Genomic DNA, 17,625 nt, shown 5'->3' on the forward strand with positions numbered 1-17,625 from the left:
GCTCTTGAGAAAACATTCTACAGTATGAAATTTATTTCATACTATTCTGAAGTACAGTTGTAAGATTTTAGTTGGAGCTACCAGACACTAGTTTCTGCCCAATATTTAACTTTTTTTTCTTTATTGAAGTACTGTTGATCCAAAATTCAACTTTAAGAACAGATGTATTTTTCTATCATTTAACTGTTCTTTTTATAATATTTAAAATAGGTAAAAATAAATCAATATGTGTTGACTTTTCACTTGTTTTTCCTTCTCATTTCTGTGCCAGGTTGTTGTTAATGCCCTTTTAGGAGCCATTCCATCCATAATGAACGTACTTCTGGTATGTCTCATCTTCTGGCTAATATTCAGTATCATGGGAGTGAATCTCTTTGCTGGCAAGTTTTATCACTGTATTAACTACACCACTGGAGAGATGTTTGATGTAAGCGTGGTCAACAACTACAGTGAATGTAAAGCCCTCATAGAAAGCAATCAAACTGCCAGGTGGAAAAATGTGAAAGTGAACTTTGATAATGTGGGACTTGGATATCTTTCTCTGCTTCAAGTAGTAAGTAACCACTTTATTATTCCCTGTGATGTATTATTAAACTGAGCCTAATATTCTTTCCCAGTATGTGCAAATACATACTTCCCCAGGTCTATCTGCCTGGATTCTTCCTCAGTCATTGCTGAACTATATTTTCTGCACCATGTTGGAAACTGAACAGCTGTCTAGAGTTTAGTTTCCCAGACTCTGCATTAGGTAACCCAGAACCAGTTCTTTTTTACTGAGATTTCTGTGTAAGTTCCCACTGTTTTCCCCATCCATACTCTGAGCAAAGTGGAGACACTGGCCCTAGGGTGAGGAGGGAAAGTTGTTGGGCGTGGGCATGGGGGTGATGGATTTCTGTGTCCCTTCTCAGGTACCAGACAATATCTAAACCCTCATCAAGTCTCCACCAACCAAACGTCACTGCCATAACCAAAAACCCCCCATGCTTACACCCATCACCAGAATGCTTACCCCAATTCCCATCTTCCTGCCTGCTGCTTGAACACTTTCAGATAGGGTGACTGCTCTCTTTCAAGTGAAAAACATTCTTATCAGGTCTAGTGTGTCTGCTATAAATTCATAAAAATCCATTCAGTTTCTCCACTGACCACTCTAAGTCATGTCCACATGCTCCCTGAGCTGATCCGCCTGCATGTACCCAGCGCTGTGTGGATATTGAGAACGGCACAGCTGGTGACGCTAAGGAACTGAAAAAAAAAGTTTAATACTTGATCTCAAGATTACTTATGTCCACCCAAAAAACCCAAATATTCAAAAGAGTAAATTATAGTTGAATATAATATTTGTTTTCAGATTAAGAAACCAATCCTTCTTCTGGAACAATTACCTCAAAATAGCATATTCAACAATATTGAGATGATTTTTAAGAATAAACCATCATGATTGATGATTGGTGATACCATTTAGAAAAATAAGCAGAAAAGAAAGCATTAAGATCAAACAATGCAGCATATTTTTAAACTTCTCTGATGGTAGTGCTATATATGTGAGATTATTTTATCAAATATCAGGTTATATTCTTATAGGCACATCAGCATCAAAGTGTTAGTAGTTGCCCTCGTGAAAGCATATTTTTATAATCTATCATGATTTAATTTTAGACATTAAAGATGCATATAAAGATGCTATGGAAGAATATAAAGTTGATGTATTTTCAATGCATGTATTATAAAACTTTGCACAGAGTTTAAATATTAACCCTAAATTATTTTATATGCCTGTTTTTGAGTGAATCTTGGTGAATCAATCTGATACTTGTTTTCTAAAATCATAATTTGTCGGTGGGGAAAGAAACTAAATTATGTGACTTTTTCACAGGCAACATTTAAGGGATGGATGGATATCATGTATGCAGCTGTTGATTCACGAAATGTAAGTCTGTTTAGAGGGAAAATTGTTTAATTTGATCCAGTGGTTTACAGTTTCCACAGTATTGTAATTTAGTGATATTGTTAATAAAATAAACTATGGGTCAGTTTATAGAACACATCTATATTACAAAAATAAAATATTCAGTCTTACATTATTTTTACCAAAATTTGACTTGAATGTTTTTTTGCTACTCACTGTGAATCTTATATCTTTCCCAGTACATAGCATGCATGGCACCTGGCACTTAAAAATTTGTTGACCATACTTGCAAAATAAGATGCTTTATTTTTGGCTCTGAAAGCTCTGGCCGTTTGTGCATTAGCAGCCCTCACAGGCACTTCCTTCATCTGTCACACATCTCCTTAGCTTTCGGTCTTCCTTGTCATGGGACAGATCTGACTGATGGTGGGAAAAGCACACAGAAAACAATGCGATAAAACCAAAAAACTTAGTAGTGTTTCTCTCTGGGAAAGGGCTCTGACCTTATACACATTAGCCCTTTTGAAATTTTTGTACAATTTCCATTAAATTCTCACTATTTAACAATGAGGAGAGGAAGTCATGTTTTGAAAAAATGACCTGGGCTTGTAATATGTTGCCAAAACATAGTCAAGCTCAAAATGTTATTTCCCTAGCACCAACAACCAGGTGGTAAGTAAATAAAGAAATAATTTCTGAGTTATTTTTTTCAACTTATTAAAAAAAGAGAGAGAGAGCACGAGCTAAAAGCCCTGCATTATGTCTCTATAGATATTATCAAGATCAAGAATCCCAGTTATGAGCTTTTTTTGAGTAAGAATTTATTTCTTCATACCGTTCATTTTGCTAAGAGCTTTCATTATTTCATTAAATCTTCTATAACAATCTTATCATGTGGTTGATATTGACTATTTTACAATTTCAGCAAAAGGCTTACTGCATTAAGTCATAGAGATGTTTTTGAACTGTAACCACAATGGGCTCCTAACCACTTTCTTCTGCAATAGTTTCCTACTTACTTGATTAATTCTTTTTAAGTTCTCTCTCTACCTTCCTTATCAACAGCCTGACATGCAACTTACTTTCAGTTTCTTCCTTAATAACTCAGCAGATGCTCCTACATAACTCCTCAGCATTCAAGCACTTTACAAGAGACGAAGCCCAACTGGACTCTAAAATTATGAAAAATTGCTCACTCTTACTCCCATTAGTCACCAGAGAAATGCAAATTTAAACCAGAATGAAACATTAGCTACACACGTACCTGACTGATAATATTAAAATGTCTGACAATACCACATCTCACCTAAAGAGCAAGAAGAACTCTTCTACAATGCAGGTGGGGGAGGGGGAATGGATACATATTCCTTTAATAAAGTTGGGCATTATCACATCAATCAATTAAGTTATAGATATTCTTTAACCCTGCAATTCCATTTTTAACAATGTATCCTACAGAAATTTGTGCACATATATAGGAGACTCTAAGTACAAGAATGAACCTTTTTTGCATGAGGAAAAACTGGAAACAAGTCAAAAACAGTAGAAATAAACAAGTAGTTGAATATTAAACAGTAATGAAAACAATATATGAATGCAGCATACACAACAACATGGAAGAATCTTAAAAATGTAATAGAATTATAACAAATGTGTCCACTAGGCCAAATACAGATAAAACTAACTTTATTGTTCAAATGTATACATAGGTTTTAACACTAAAGAAAAAGCATGGAAATAATTACAATAATAGTCAAGATAATGGTTACCCTTAGCAGGGGTAGTAGAGTTTGTGTTCAGGAAGGATACACCAGGGGTTTTTAAGGTCCTTCTAATGTACTGGGTTAAAAGATTCACTTTAACAGTTTATTACATTTTATACTTAAGTGCTGTGTACTTTTCTGTATGTATTATATTTGAAGACATTCTGAAATATCATTTTATGTCACTGTTCACTATACACACATAAATAAAAATCTCATCAAAGAATAAGTGTTTACAATGTATCTGATTTTTTCCATTTTACTCTAGTTCATTAGAAAAAATATAATGTGGCCAACATTCTCTAAGTTGATTTCATAACACAATGAGTCATTACCTGCATCCATTACCACCTGTGACTCATTTGCTGAGTTGCTTAAAATAACATCCTGTGAAAATTGAACTACACATTACAGCCAAAGCTCAAACCAACCCACACCTTTCTTTTTTTAGTCAAAAGTGTGCTGGACAAGAGAGGGTATCAGACAGTGCCTAACTCCACCGGAGTAGGATGAATCAATAGACTCATTTTCACACAGGAAAGATCCTACCGATGTACCTATATCCACACATATAATAATGATTCTGGTCTATCAAAAGAAATATGTAATAGGAATCAACCTTTACACTTAGCTATTGTTATCGTCCAGGTACTGTTTTACGCACTTCATATATTAATATATTTAACCTTCCCAACTACTATGAGGTTTAGCTTCTATTACTTTCATTTTGTAGATGAGGAAACTGAGTCGGAGAGAATAAGTCTTAAAGGTTTAACATAATAGTGTGACTGGAACATCTCTTCTGTAGGAAGGGGAAATCCTCACTTGCATGCCTTATGATGGGGGATCTTTGCTTATAAGGGAATGTGCTCATTAATCTAGGCATTTATTAGGAAAAATTAATTTATTAATTACTCATGTTTTTCTCTAAGTTTCATTATTTCAAGTCAGTGAAATGTTAGATTTCAAGTCTTGCATGTTAGCTTTGATGTTTCCTAAAACTGTTTAATGTTTGATTTCTTTTCATTCCTTAGTGATTGAGACGTGCTTCAAGAACTGAATATTCACTGATGTCCTTTTTATAACACAAGTAGTGGTTCTAATAGTCATCATTCTTCATATTTTGTAGGTAGAATTACAACCCAAGTATGAAGACAATCTATACATGTACCTTTATTTTGTCATCTTTATTATTTTTGGGTCATTCTTCACTCTGAATCTATTCATTGGTGTCATCATAGATAACTTCAACCAACAGAAAAAGAAGATAAGTATTCTAAAACTTCATCTTTATCACAAATGTGAACTAGATATGTCACAGTATTTCTTCTAGGTTCCAAAATGTAATCACTGAAAAAGGACAATATAAAATTCAGACATTATTTTGAGAGACGTAATAAGTTTTAAGTAATTGATAATTTGGTTACCATAGTATTGATACTTCCAGTATAGAAATATGATTGGCTAATATGACAAAATTTATAGATTAAATATATGCATTTCTATAAACACAGATATTGGCAACATTAGAATGTGGAACCCAATTTTCACACAATTACTAAGGTAGGTTTTTATAGTTAATATAGAACATGATTTTAACAAGTTTTGCTTTCATTTCTTTACTTTGGAGGTCAAGACATTTTTATGACAGAAGAACAGAAGAAATACTACAATGCAATGAAAAAACTGGGTTCAAAGAAACCACAAAAACCCATACCTCGACCTGCCGTAAGAATAACATACTTTCCTTCCCACCGAAATCTGTGTTATCTATCACCGTCACAGACCAAATTGTTAGATACTAGTATTTTTGCAGAACAAAATTTTCACCTTAGCAATGTGACTATCTAGCCTAAATAGCCTATTTATATGTATTTTATATATGCATAGTCTGTACAGATTATACAACATATTATGTATAAATATATAAAATATATATAAAGAAATGTTTTCAGACTTAGATGCCAGTAGTATTATGTAGGATTGATGCCGGTAAGAAGCTTCTAATAAATAATGTGGAGAAGAAAACATATCCATGCATACATAATGTGGGAATACTGAATGCTCACGGAGTGCACCGGGGACCCATTGGGATAATTATTACATCTCAGATACACCCTATTTTCTCTCCAACACTACAGATTGAATAGAAATGAAACAAATCACAGAGGGTTTTTTTTTCTGGTTTTAAAAAGACCATATTTCCTCCTAGCATCTTGCCTCTAAATCAAATGAAATTATTGTATTATGACTTTTTGTGGCTATTCCAGTTCTATACTTGCCAGTGGCTGCTGGTTCTGTTTGGTTGCCACGGAGAATCGTTGTCAGAAGAGTCTCTGAGTCTTCCCATCACTCCTGAAGGAATAGTTCAGATATTAAGTCTCAGGACTCCTCCCGCAAAGGCATACATGGTGCAAGGCAATCCTGTGAATCCATCAGTGACAGTATCAACTCAGCCCTGCCCACGTTCACTTTGTAAGCTGGCCAAAAGCTCAAAGACAGTGGACGTCTATATTGGATAAAACATAAGGAATGTAAAATTTGAGCCTAGTGTTGAGAAATAATACAATTTGAATGACTGGGAAGAAAAGCAGAGTACATTCCCTATATGAGAAAATGTATACTCCAAAGCCATGGAAATAAATATTTCAGGAGAGAATAGTGACCTATTTAAATTAGTGAGTGGTATAGACATAAGGTTTTTTGGGTTAAATGAGTCAGTGTTAGCACTATGAGTCTGAAGAAATTGATCTTAAGTAATACAAATGCAATATGGCTTAAGATAACTGAATTACCAGTAATGTGAAAAAAATATTTTAGAGACTGGTATGAAAAGATGATACAGACAAGATAACTCTGGGCCTTAGACAAGAAGATGAACTTTTATACAGGAGATGAGTTCATAATATGGGGCATATCAATAGGATTGGAACACAGTGGATAAATGAGCCAATAAGAAGACTCAATGGGATGAGGCAGCTATAAAATACAGGAAAAGAGGGAGGGCATGCAGATAATGAAGAATCTAAAACAGTTGATGTTTTGTGCAATTATTGGTTCCACTAAGATAAATGAAAGTTTTATAAAGGCATTTGGAAATACGGATTTAGATCCTATGGGATGTCAGACTGAGATAAGGATTCTAGAGTTGTCAGAATTCAGTTGAGCTCTGAAGCATAGATTCATCTTTGAATGATAATAGACAGGACCAAAAAAAAATGTGCTGAGCCTGAAGCCTTGGGCAATTCACCACTATAGGAAGAGGTAAATCAATTAAAGAATGATATTGAGCAACAAGGCAGTATATATAGGAGTGATTGAGAAATTTTAAAAACAAAACATGTTGTTCAATTACATCAAATGATGTATTTATTTACCTGGATAGGACAGGGATACATGGGAAAAGGTCAGTACATTTAGCTAGAGTATTATTGGTGACAATTTGGCAAATTAGGAAACAATCTGGTAAGACCCATCTGTTCAGTCATTCATTAACAATGTACTGTGCTAAGCATTTGGAATTAAATATTAAGCAACACAGACTCTCATTGGTGTAGCATATAGTAATCAAATAGTCACACCAACAAGTGAAAATAGCCAAGAAGGAAAGAATACATTTGGTTATAAGAGCAGATAATGGGGAGAGGGCTGATGAATCAGGGAAGTTAGGAAAGGCTTTGCTAAAGTGACGCACTAGCAGATGACAGAAGAAGAATGAGAAAGTACCAGTAGGCAAAGTGAAGAAAAGAGCCCATTAGAAGGGGATCTCATATGTGAAGGCCCTGAGGTAGAAAGCCAGTGAGGCTGGAGTGCAGAGAGGAGGGTGCTCACTTGGGAGTATTTTGAGAATGGAGAGGTTAGGCTGGGACAGTCTTTTCTGAGCTTTGTAGGCCATCTCCAAAAGTTGTCTTTGTACATAGAGCAATGGGAAACCAGTAGAGGGGACCTGGTCATTTGCCGTTTGTGAGATCGCTCAAACAGCATTGGCAGAGGCAGTGTGTATGCATTGTAGACTTCTTCTGGAGCTATTTCAGAGATGATAGGTACCCGGAAGCAGAGGGAGTAGAAATGAATAAAAGTAGATGGATTTATGAGCTGTCACCACAGTGAAAATAAAAGGTTTGTATATGTATTCAATATGAAAAGTAAAGAAACAAAGATGACTTGGGAGTTTCTGCCTGACACAAATAGATGAATAGTGATATCATGCAGGAGATGGAAAGGGATGTGAATGGAGAGAAAATTGGAGATGTTAGGTTACAGAATTTGGCAGTCAAAAGGAGAAAAAGGGGAGATGGATGAATATTTAGAAGTAGTAAAATGAAGTTTTTTTAAGATTGAGACATTACATTTGAAGCAAAGCAGGAGTTCTGGAGAGAAGAGACGGAAGAGAGAAGGAATAAATACAGAATTCAGCTGCAGACTATGCAGCTCACGAACAGAATGATCTGGGTTAGGTTTAGAAGGAAAAGGGACTGAGTCCTCTAATGAATTTGGAGTAATACGTAAAAAGATAGCTGAGAAAATCAAAATAAAATGAAACGCACAAGGAAATAGAAGAGTTTCTTCTTTACACTGATTAACTTTGATGGTCTCAGAAAGAATCAAGAATAGAGGGCAAAAGATTAGGACATTTCTAATAGGGACAAAGGGTTGATAATCATTGTCAAGGGCCAAGATAAAGTGAAATAACATCAATCTTTGGTGAACAATCTTATATAGCCCCTCCAGCATATTCTACACCCTGGATTTAAAATTGGAGACAGTGATCACTGATCAAGGATTGGAATTGTACATTGACGTCACCTTTGAAACACTATGTGGGCAGGAAATCTAAGAAGATTTCTGTTGATCATGTTTATATGAAAATAAAGAATGAAGTTTCTGCTTATAAGCAATTTTGAACTTACTACACTCTACATACTTCATCTGTGAGAAAAATGACACTACTCTGTCCTTGCTGAGCCTGTAAACAACTGAAAGGAAAACTAAAATCAACTAAGAGCAAAGCATTTATTAATATAGTGTTATCAGTTTTACAACAAATATAAGCCCAAAGTTTTCTGAGGGCTTAATACTTAAATCTGAAATAGAATTCACAAGAGAAGGGGTGGGGAAGTCTGTTTTAGACAGAGGGGACAAGACAGATGGTAGAGTAGAACTTGCAAATTTTACTAAGGTTGGTAGGAAGTATCAGAGGGGTAGAAATAAAGGGAATATAACCAGACTTGGAAAGGTAAGTGCAGAAAATAAGAACTAAGAAGGATGCATTTGGAATAGAATCAGACATGTGTAGTAAGTTGAAGGAGACCCCAGAAGTACAGACCCAGCTGAAACATGACAAGTCCAGTCCAGCAGGCCAAATATGTATTCAGAGAAAAGAGCAAAATACAGCGAACAGGTCATATTTGATGTCTAAGAATTTCAATAGGAACTAGTGGAGATCAGGACACTAACATAGAGGATCCAGTTGGGGAAACATTTAGGACCTGGCCAAGCAGGCTATGCAGTGTGTAGGGAGCAAAACGTGAGACCTTCTAGCTGAGAAGGTAGAGAAGGTCAGCCTAGCAACAGTCAGTCAAGACCCAAAGGCCCGAGTGCCTGGCATGCTCAGCAGATACAGGCAAAAAGGGACAAGCAGGGTCCAACAAGCAAAGCTGGTTTCCAAGATGTGGCCTTAATTTCGTTAACAAGTCATAAAGCCAGTTGGTACTTGGAAGTAGGGTCCAAATCTGATAGGCAACGGTTGATCTGAATTGTGGACTATAACTTTGTTAAAGATTATTTTATTCTCACAGAAGAGTTACCCCATATAATCTTTACCCAGCTTCCCCTTATTCTGAGATCTTTCATGATCATAGATCAGTTATCAAAACTAAGAGATTAACCTTGGCACAATATCATTTAAATAAAATACAGAACTTAGTTAAATTTCACCAGTTGTTCCCTAATGTCTTTTTTGTTGAACTATAATTTCTTGAAGATCTCAGCTGAACTGTAAAGTGGAATCCACAATGCTATGGCTTTGGGGAGAGACTATGAAGGCAAAAATTAGGAGAAAAAAAAGATAGAAAAAGCTGGGGTAGTATTTATTAGGTCTTCAGAGTTAATGTAGATACCCATCATAGGATAACAAAGCTTCAGTATAGTGACAAGTTTTTGCTGACTGCCCATCACACATGATGTTCTGGCCACTGAGAACCTATAGGTGGTTCTTAACCTAAAGTCACTTTATAAAATCTGGTATCATAAACAGTATAAACAAATATGTTTGAGAAGAGTTGGATATTCCACTCTGCAGAATTGTCTTTTCAGTATAAAACAAGGTGTGTTTTTATAAAAGCTACATTTTCATATTGCTGTGTTAAAATCAGACCAGCTGAATTTGATTTTTTTGAGTTTCTAAATGAACTCTTAGATACTCTTCGTTCCAGAACAAGTTCCAAGGCATGGTCTTTGACTTCGTGACCAGACAGGCCTTCGACATTAGCATCATGATCCTTATCTGCCTGAACATGGTCACCATGATGGTGGAGACCGACGACCAGAGCCAGGACATGACATCCATCCTGCACTGGATCAACCTTGTGTTCATCGTGCTGTTCACGGGCGAGTGCGTGCTGAAGCTCATCTCGCTCCGCTATTACTATTTCACCATCGGATGGAATATTTTTGACTTTGTGGTGGTCATTCTCTCCATCGTAGGTAAGAGGAAGTGCTTTTACTCAGTTAAGGAAGTTAGGAGTAAAAATATGTGTTTTAAAAGTGTGAAAGTGTTTTTACTAAACTTTTGCGATCATCCTGAGATTTCAAGTAAAAGTCCATTCCTCATTTTGTCATTTCTCTAATTGCATGCTGTGCATGAAATGATGTGGGAAAAAAAGAATGTATTTGTTTCAGCTTTCACTTATCATCTCTCCTACTGCAAAAGGCAGTAACTGCAAGTCTGGCTTAGTCTTCCTGTACTTAGTCATTCTCCTGTGGTAGAGACAAGCATTGCCTTGAATAAATAACTGACACACACATACACACATTAGTCATTAGAAGTAGTCAACCAGTCCAAAATAATATCTCCTTGATATTTGGAATAGTGCATATGTATTTATATATATATATATTCACCATATGTGAGCTTCATGTAACCTTTGGTAATATGTTACCTTTTGCAGTAGATATTTTGTTTAAAAAATCCAGAACAGATTCACTATAATCAACTCCAGAGAAAACTGACATGCACTTACCTTTCCAAGTCTGGTTATGTTCCCTTTATTTCTACCCTTCTGATACTTCCTACCATTCACTATAATCAACTCCAGAGAAAACCACCTTCATATGACAGTGTTTATGTATAGGGCATTGGAAGAGGTGCTGAAAGTGATATAAGATATTTAAGACAGGGTTCTGCATTTTCAAATAAAAAAAACATACATGAAGAGAAAAATAACATTCCACTATTCATAGTACTGCTCTCTGTTACAAGAGAACATTGACACAAGATTCCATCCCATTTGATCCTCATGGAAGTGCTCTGAGGTTACTATAGTGATTAAGGGAAAAAGTGATTATAAACTTGGGGGTCACACAGACCTGGCCGGGAGCTTCCCTATTTCCACTACTTACCAGCTCTGTGACCTACAGCAAGTTAACCTTACCTCACCAATCACTGGTTTTCCAAAGAATATTTCTGTAAGGTGTTTTTGTTAGGTTTAATGAGATTATGTCCGAAAATGCACTTAGCACTGTGCCTAGCACAAAGAAGAGGCTCAGTAAATGTTTAACAACAAAAGTTGGATTTTACCGCCGTATAGTGACACGTAAAATCAAGAGCGAGGATTCCATCCCATGCACGTCCCTCTCCAAAGCCTGGATTCTCTCCTTACATCACTTTGCCATCTTCCAAGTAAAATAGATCCTAACCATCTCAGAAGGATAAGAAACTCATATTCCTGATCCAAAATCGCATGCCTCATCCATTACTTCTTATGCAAATACTAAAATTAGTATTTTAGATATATGAATGTGTATTTGTGTATATAAATGTATGGACATATATATAAATATACCTAATACTCATGTTCACATTTTGTAAAGCTAATTAGTAATTATTTTAGTAATGTAAATTTTCATTTGTTCCTATTAAATGTAACACTATGTTGTTACTGTTTCCATAGGCATGTTTTCCTATTAAATGTAACACTATGTTGTTACTGTTTCCACAGGCATGTTTCTGGCCGAGCTGATCGAGAAGTATTTCGTGTCCCCTACCCTGTTCCGAGTGATCCGTCTCGCCAGGATTGGCCGGATCCTGCGTCTGATCAAAGGGGCGAAGGGGATCCGCACGCTGCTCTTCGCCCTGATGATGTCCCTCCCCGCGCTGTTCAACATCGGCCTCCTGCTCTTCCTGGTCATGTTCATCTACGCCATCTTTGGAATGTCCAACTTCGCCTACGTTAAGAGGGAAGTCGGAATTGATGACATGTTCAACTTCGAGACCTTTGGCAACAGCATGATCTGCCTGTTCCAGATCACCACCTCGGCCGGCTGGGACGGGCTGCTAGCCCCTATTCTCAACAGTGGACCTCCAGACTGCGACCCTGAAAAAGATCACCCTGGAAGCTCAGTTAAGGGGGACTGTGGGAACCCATCTGTGGGGATTTTCTTCTTCGTCAGTTACATCATCATATCCTTTCTGGTTGTGGTGAACATGTACATCGCCGTCATCCTGGAGAACTTCAGCGTTGCTACCGAAGAAAGTGCAGAGCCCCTGAGCGAGGATGACTTTGAGATGTTCTACGAGGTCTGGGAGAAGTTCGACCCCGACGCCACCCAGTTCATGGAATACAGCAAACTCTCCGATTTTGCAGCTGCCCTGGATCCTCCTCTGCTCATTGCAAAGCCAAACAAAGTCCAGCTCATCGCCATGGACCTGCCCATGGTCAGCGGGGACCGGATCCACTGCCTGGACATCTTATTTGCCTTTACCAAGCGGGTTCTGGGTGAAAGCGGAGAGATGGATGCTCTCCGAGTACAGATGGAAGAGCGCTTCATGGCATCAAACCCCTCCAAAGTCTCCTATGAGCCCATTACAACCACTTTGAAACGCAAACAAGAGGAGGTGTCTGCTATCGTTATCCAGAGGGCTTATAGACGCTACCTCTTGAAGCAAAAAGTTAAAAAGGTTTCAAGTATATATAAGAAAGACAAAGGCAGAGAAGGGGATGGAATGCCCATCAAGGAAGATAACCTCATTGATAAACTAAATGAGAATTCAACTCCAGAGAAAACCGACATGACCCCTTCTACCACGTCTCCGCCTTCGTATGACAGTGTGACCAAACCAGAAAAAGAAAAGTTTGAAAAAGACAAATCAGAAAAGGAAGACAAAGGGAAAGATATCAGGGAAGGTAAAAAGTAAACAGAAACAAAGCATATTCCATTTTGTGATCAATTGTTTACAGCCTGTGATAATGAGGTATTAGTGTCAACGGGACTCTCACAGGAGGTCTATGCCAAACTGACTGTTTTTACAAATGTATACTTCAGGTCAGTGCCTATAACAAGACAGGGACCTCTGGTCAGCAAACTGGGGCTCAATACACCAGACAAACAGCATCGACAGGAGGTTTTCTGTTTTCACAACCAGCTGACACTGCTGAAGAGCAGAGATGTAATGGCTACTCAGACAATAGGAACCAATTTAAAGGGGGGAAGGAAGTTAAATTTTTATGTAAATTCAACACGTGACACTTGGTAATAGTAATTGTGACCACTGTTTTATGTTTTAACTGCCACACCTGCCATATTTTTACAAAACGTATGCTGTGAACTTATCACTTTTTTTTTAATCCACAGGTTGTTTACTATTATATGTGACTATTTTTGTAAGTGGGTTTATGTTGGGGGAGAGGGGTTAAAGGTAGGGAATTCTACGTTTCTCTGCCATATAACTAGATATATTTTAAATGAAGGCATGCTGCACTTCTCATTCACACATGGAAAAAAATCACATCACAAAAGGAAAAAGTTTACTTCATGCTTCAGGATGTTTTTAGATTTTTGAGGTGCTTAACTAGCTATACATGTTTTTAAGGTATCTCATCCAGAAAAATTTTAATGTGCCTGTAAATGTTCCATAGAATTCACGAGCATTAAAGAGTTGTTTTATTTTTACATAATCCATTATATGTACATGTATATATGTATATATGTATATGTGCGTGTATATACATATATATGTATACACACACAGAAACACACACACCATTACAAAGTCATTCCAAGTCCATGACTATTCCAAGTCCCAGCAGCATGACTATAACCTTTTTGATAAGTGTCCTTTGGCATAAAATAAAAATATCCTTTCAGTCCTTTCTGAATTGACCAAAAAGCATCCCCCACCATCACTTTATAAAGTTGATTCTGCTTTTTCCTGCAGTATTGTTTAGCCATCTTCTGCTCTTGGTAAGGTTGACATAGTATATGTCAATTTAAAAAAATAAGTCTGCTTTGTAAATAGTAATTTTACCCAGTGGTGCATGTTTGAGCAAACAAAAATGATGACTTAAGCACAGTATTTATTGCATCAAATATGTACCACAGTAAGTATAGTTTGCAAGCTTTCAACAGGTACTATATGATGTAATTGGTTCCATTAGAGTTTGAAGCTGTCACGGCTGCATGTTTATTTTGCCTATGCTGCTGTATCTTATTCTTCCACTGTCAGAAGTCTGATTTGAGAAGCCATCTGTCAGTGGTGAAGTGAGGCAAATCGTCCTGCAGGACCTCTTTCTTCATGTCATTAAGCAATAGGTCGCAGCAAACGATGAGGAGCTTCCTGCTTTTTATTCTTCCAGTCCTGATCGAACAAGCTGTGATGGAGAGCCTGAGTGTACAAACATGTTGTGAGCTGCTTAAATCTGTTGAAACTATATGGTTAGAGTTTTCTAAGAAGATATAAATACTGTAAAAAGTTCATTTGATTTTATTTTTCAGCCTTTTGTACATAAAATGAGAAATTAAAAGTATCTTCAGGTTGATGTCACAGTCACTATTGTTAGTTTCTGTTCCAAGCACTTTTAAATTAAAGCACTTCACAAAAAAAGAAACAAAGACGAAGATGCAGTGTAGTTTTCTGCTTTTTTATTAGTACTGTAAACTTTGCACACATTTCAATGTGAAACAAATCCAGATTTGAATCCAGCATTTATTTGCTTTCAAATAGTTATCAAAAGAGGCTTAAGGAAGGAGCAGTTCACACTCTTGGCTTTGCTTGAGTCAGAGTTTCCCCCTAGTCTCTTTATGCAGTAACTCATCCGTCTTTTCCAGCGTTTGCTTACACAGATAGATCTCATTTCTTCCGACCCATGTGGCTCTGGAACTGTATCAGATACGGTACGGGATCCAAGATTGTCTTCACCCGCAAACCAGGTATTGAAATTATATTATCGGTTTCAGCAAAATATTTTGTGTTTCTTTCACAAGCAACATTACATGTAGATTCTTTATACTAAAACTATTGACTTGTAGTGTGTTGGTGAAATGCATGCAGGAAAATCCTATTACCATAAAGAGCGGTAAACCACATTACAGTCAAACCAAAAGAATAAAGGTTTTGCTTTTGTTTTTGTATTTAATTATTCTGTCTTTGTTTCTATCTTTGAAACACCCTTTAAAGCTAAATTCTTATCATGTAAAAATGATCTATCAGAAAATAATTAATGTAAAGACTACACATTAAATATATAATTCATCTTTAAATTTTTTCATGGAATGGAAATTAATGAAGAAGAGTGTATCGGATATCTAGTTTTAATATTGGCCAAAAACCTAAATATGGTATTGGATAGGGTAGCAGAAAGTTGCAAAAATTAATAAAAAGAATTGACTAACATTTTAAGTGGTGCATCCTTTCTCCTTCCCGTCTACCTACTGTTTTGTTTTGTTTTGTTCTTCTCTTTTCCATTTTAGTTCCTTCCCTGTGTTCCTAAACTGCTTTTCTATATACTTTTATATTCCTTCCTTGGGCTCTCTATAGTTTCCATTCAGGATATTCTCCTGTTTCTTTTTCTGTTCACCAGATCTCTTATTTATTACAGTCTGTAGACAATGGCTCTGTGCACTTAAGCCCCTAATAGTTTGTTGTCATGATAAAAAGTCCACACAGCGTCTCTATATTCATTTCTACAATTTCCTTGGCAAAAGTTCTAAGTAAGCTCAGATGTCAACTCATCATAATATATAAACAAAGTTCCTAAATGACACACATTTGGTTTTCCCACTTAATTATGAGCAATTCAAGAAATGTTTCTCAATTCCAATTGCATTTTTAGAATTACCTGAGAAGCTTTTTCAGAAATGCCAATGCATGGCCCAAAACCAGACCAAGGGTACTCAACTCTCTCGAGAAGGGCATCCAATTTTAAGGCTCCCCGAAGCTCATTCATACTCAGGCTTGAGAACCAATGAGTTAGGGTCCCGTTGCCCAATAGGAAAAGAATATTCTGCAGAAAATGTACCTGTCCCCTTCCAGAGTTCATTATATAACTCACTGATGTAACTCACTATGTACAGAAGACTGCTCCCAACATGATGGCTTTGTGTTTATCTTACAGTGCAAGGGATTGCCATTGATCTATTTATTAATCAGGGGTTCTTCTTCTAGGACTGTAGTTGGTGGAAAGTGAAATCTATCAGAATAGTTAAGAGAGCTTCTTCAGAGTGTGGTGCAGTCACGCACCATGGCATCCCGACTATCGGGTGAGATGCATGTGGAAGTGGATGCATATGAAACAGGGATTCATAAAACAGCCACCCAGGTGAATCCTACAAGCCCTGGTGGGTAAGAATCATTCATCCAGACCAATGGGAGGCAGCTCACTTAAAACAGACAATCAATTTGTCATTATCAAGTCACAAATCTAAACAGGAAAGAGTCCCATATTCAACGTCTCCATTCTTGGGCACCTCTCAGGAGCACATGTTTTCCTGAATTCCGTATAAGCAGATGAATTTACAAAGAGAAAGGAGAAGAGAAGAAGAGAGAGAAGGGGTTGCAAAGGAAGAAAAGAAGGTAGGAGCGGGAAGATAACGGGGAAATAGAAAAGGAGGGGGATATTATAAAAGGGAGGGGATGCTTCATAAATCATCCTCTGAAAAGAAGTGTTTGCTGTTAATATGTCCAACAGTAGTACGGGACGAGGGAAGGAAGGGGAGTGGAGGGCAAGAACTGTTGCGTAGTTGTCAGTATGCGAGATTCAGTGTGAAGACTTTGCCTCTCATTTTTTTTTTTAAAGAAAAAAGTGCCTATGGAAAGCCAGTGAGTACATTATGCAAGTAAATGTAACAATGATTGCATGGATAATGGTTTATTTCTTTCAATTAAAATACTTTAGTGTCTACTACATATTCACTTTGTAATAGGAACTGAGAGATCACAGATCAAAGTAGCTGTCCAAAGGAAGGCTGGAGCCTGGGGCGAACCTTGAGAGTCAAGCTAAAGAGTCTAGAATTTATGCTGTTGGTAACGGGGAGTGAGTGATTGCTCTCAAGCAGTAGAATGAGCAGTGAAATCAGACGTGTCAGTCTCTTTAATCTGGTTGTAGTAATAAGGCCACACTGCCCGTTTTTTGCTGACATTTCACAGTGATATTTTCTCATTTTCCCATCTCTTTATTTTTAAAGATGTCTGTGTTTGGTTCTTTTATATATATATATATATATATAAAATATACCTAGATTTTTTAAAAAACCATACTGACATTTTCTGTTAGTCTATCTTAATCTCGTTTTTATTTTATGTACAGATACATTTGATTTTACTTCTCTCACCTTATTTTGTGCTTTTTATTATTTTTCAACTTTTGATAATGCAAATGACCAAATTGGATTCATTCTGAAAATAATTAGGGTTAGCATTCTGTTTTGTAGTTCAGTGTCTGTGAGATTAACAACTTT

The 17,625-nt window shown here is 36.8% G+C and overlaps 1 protein-coding gene across 6 annotated transcripts in view; it reads left to right on the forward strand.

The window, feature by feature from the left end:
* Positions 1-16,740, forward strand: part of LOC108397611 (sodium channel protein type 2 subunit alpha) — a 115,173-nt gene extending 98,433 nt beyond the window's left edge. For all 6 annotated transcript variants that reach the window (XM_073241583.1, XM_073241587.1, XM_073241586.1 and 3 more), the window contains 6 exons: positions 272-553; positions 1,877-1,930; positions 4,802-4,939; positions 5,296-5,400; positions 10,107-10,377; positions 11,892-16,740. In XM_073241583.1, the coding sequence (XP_073097684.1) occupies positions 272-553; positions 1,877-1,930; positions 4,802-4,939; positions 5,296-5,400; positions 10,107-10,377; positions 11,892-13,087 (2,046 nt within the window). In that variant the 3' untranslated portion in view covers positions 13,088-16,740. The remainder of the gene's footprint in view (positions 1-271; positions 554-1,876; positions 1,931-4,801; positions 4,940-5,295; positions 5,401-10,106; positions 10,378-11,891) is intronic.
* Positions 16,741-17,625: the final 885 nt, after the last annotated feature.

Source organism: Manis javanica, chromosome 7, assembly GCF_040802235.1.
Source record: "Manis javanica isolate MJ-LG chromosome 7, MJ_LKY, whole genome shotgun sequence".
NCBI lineage: Eukaryota > Metazoa > Chordata > Mammalia > Pholidota > Manidae > Manis > Manis javanica.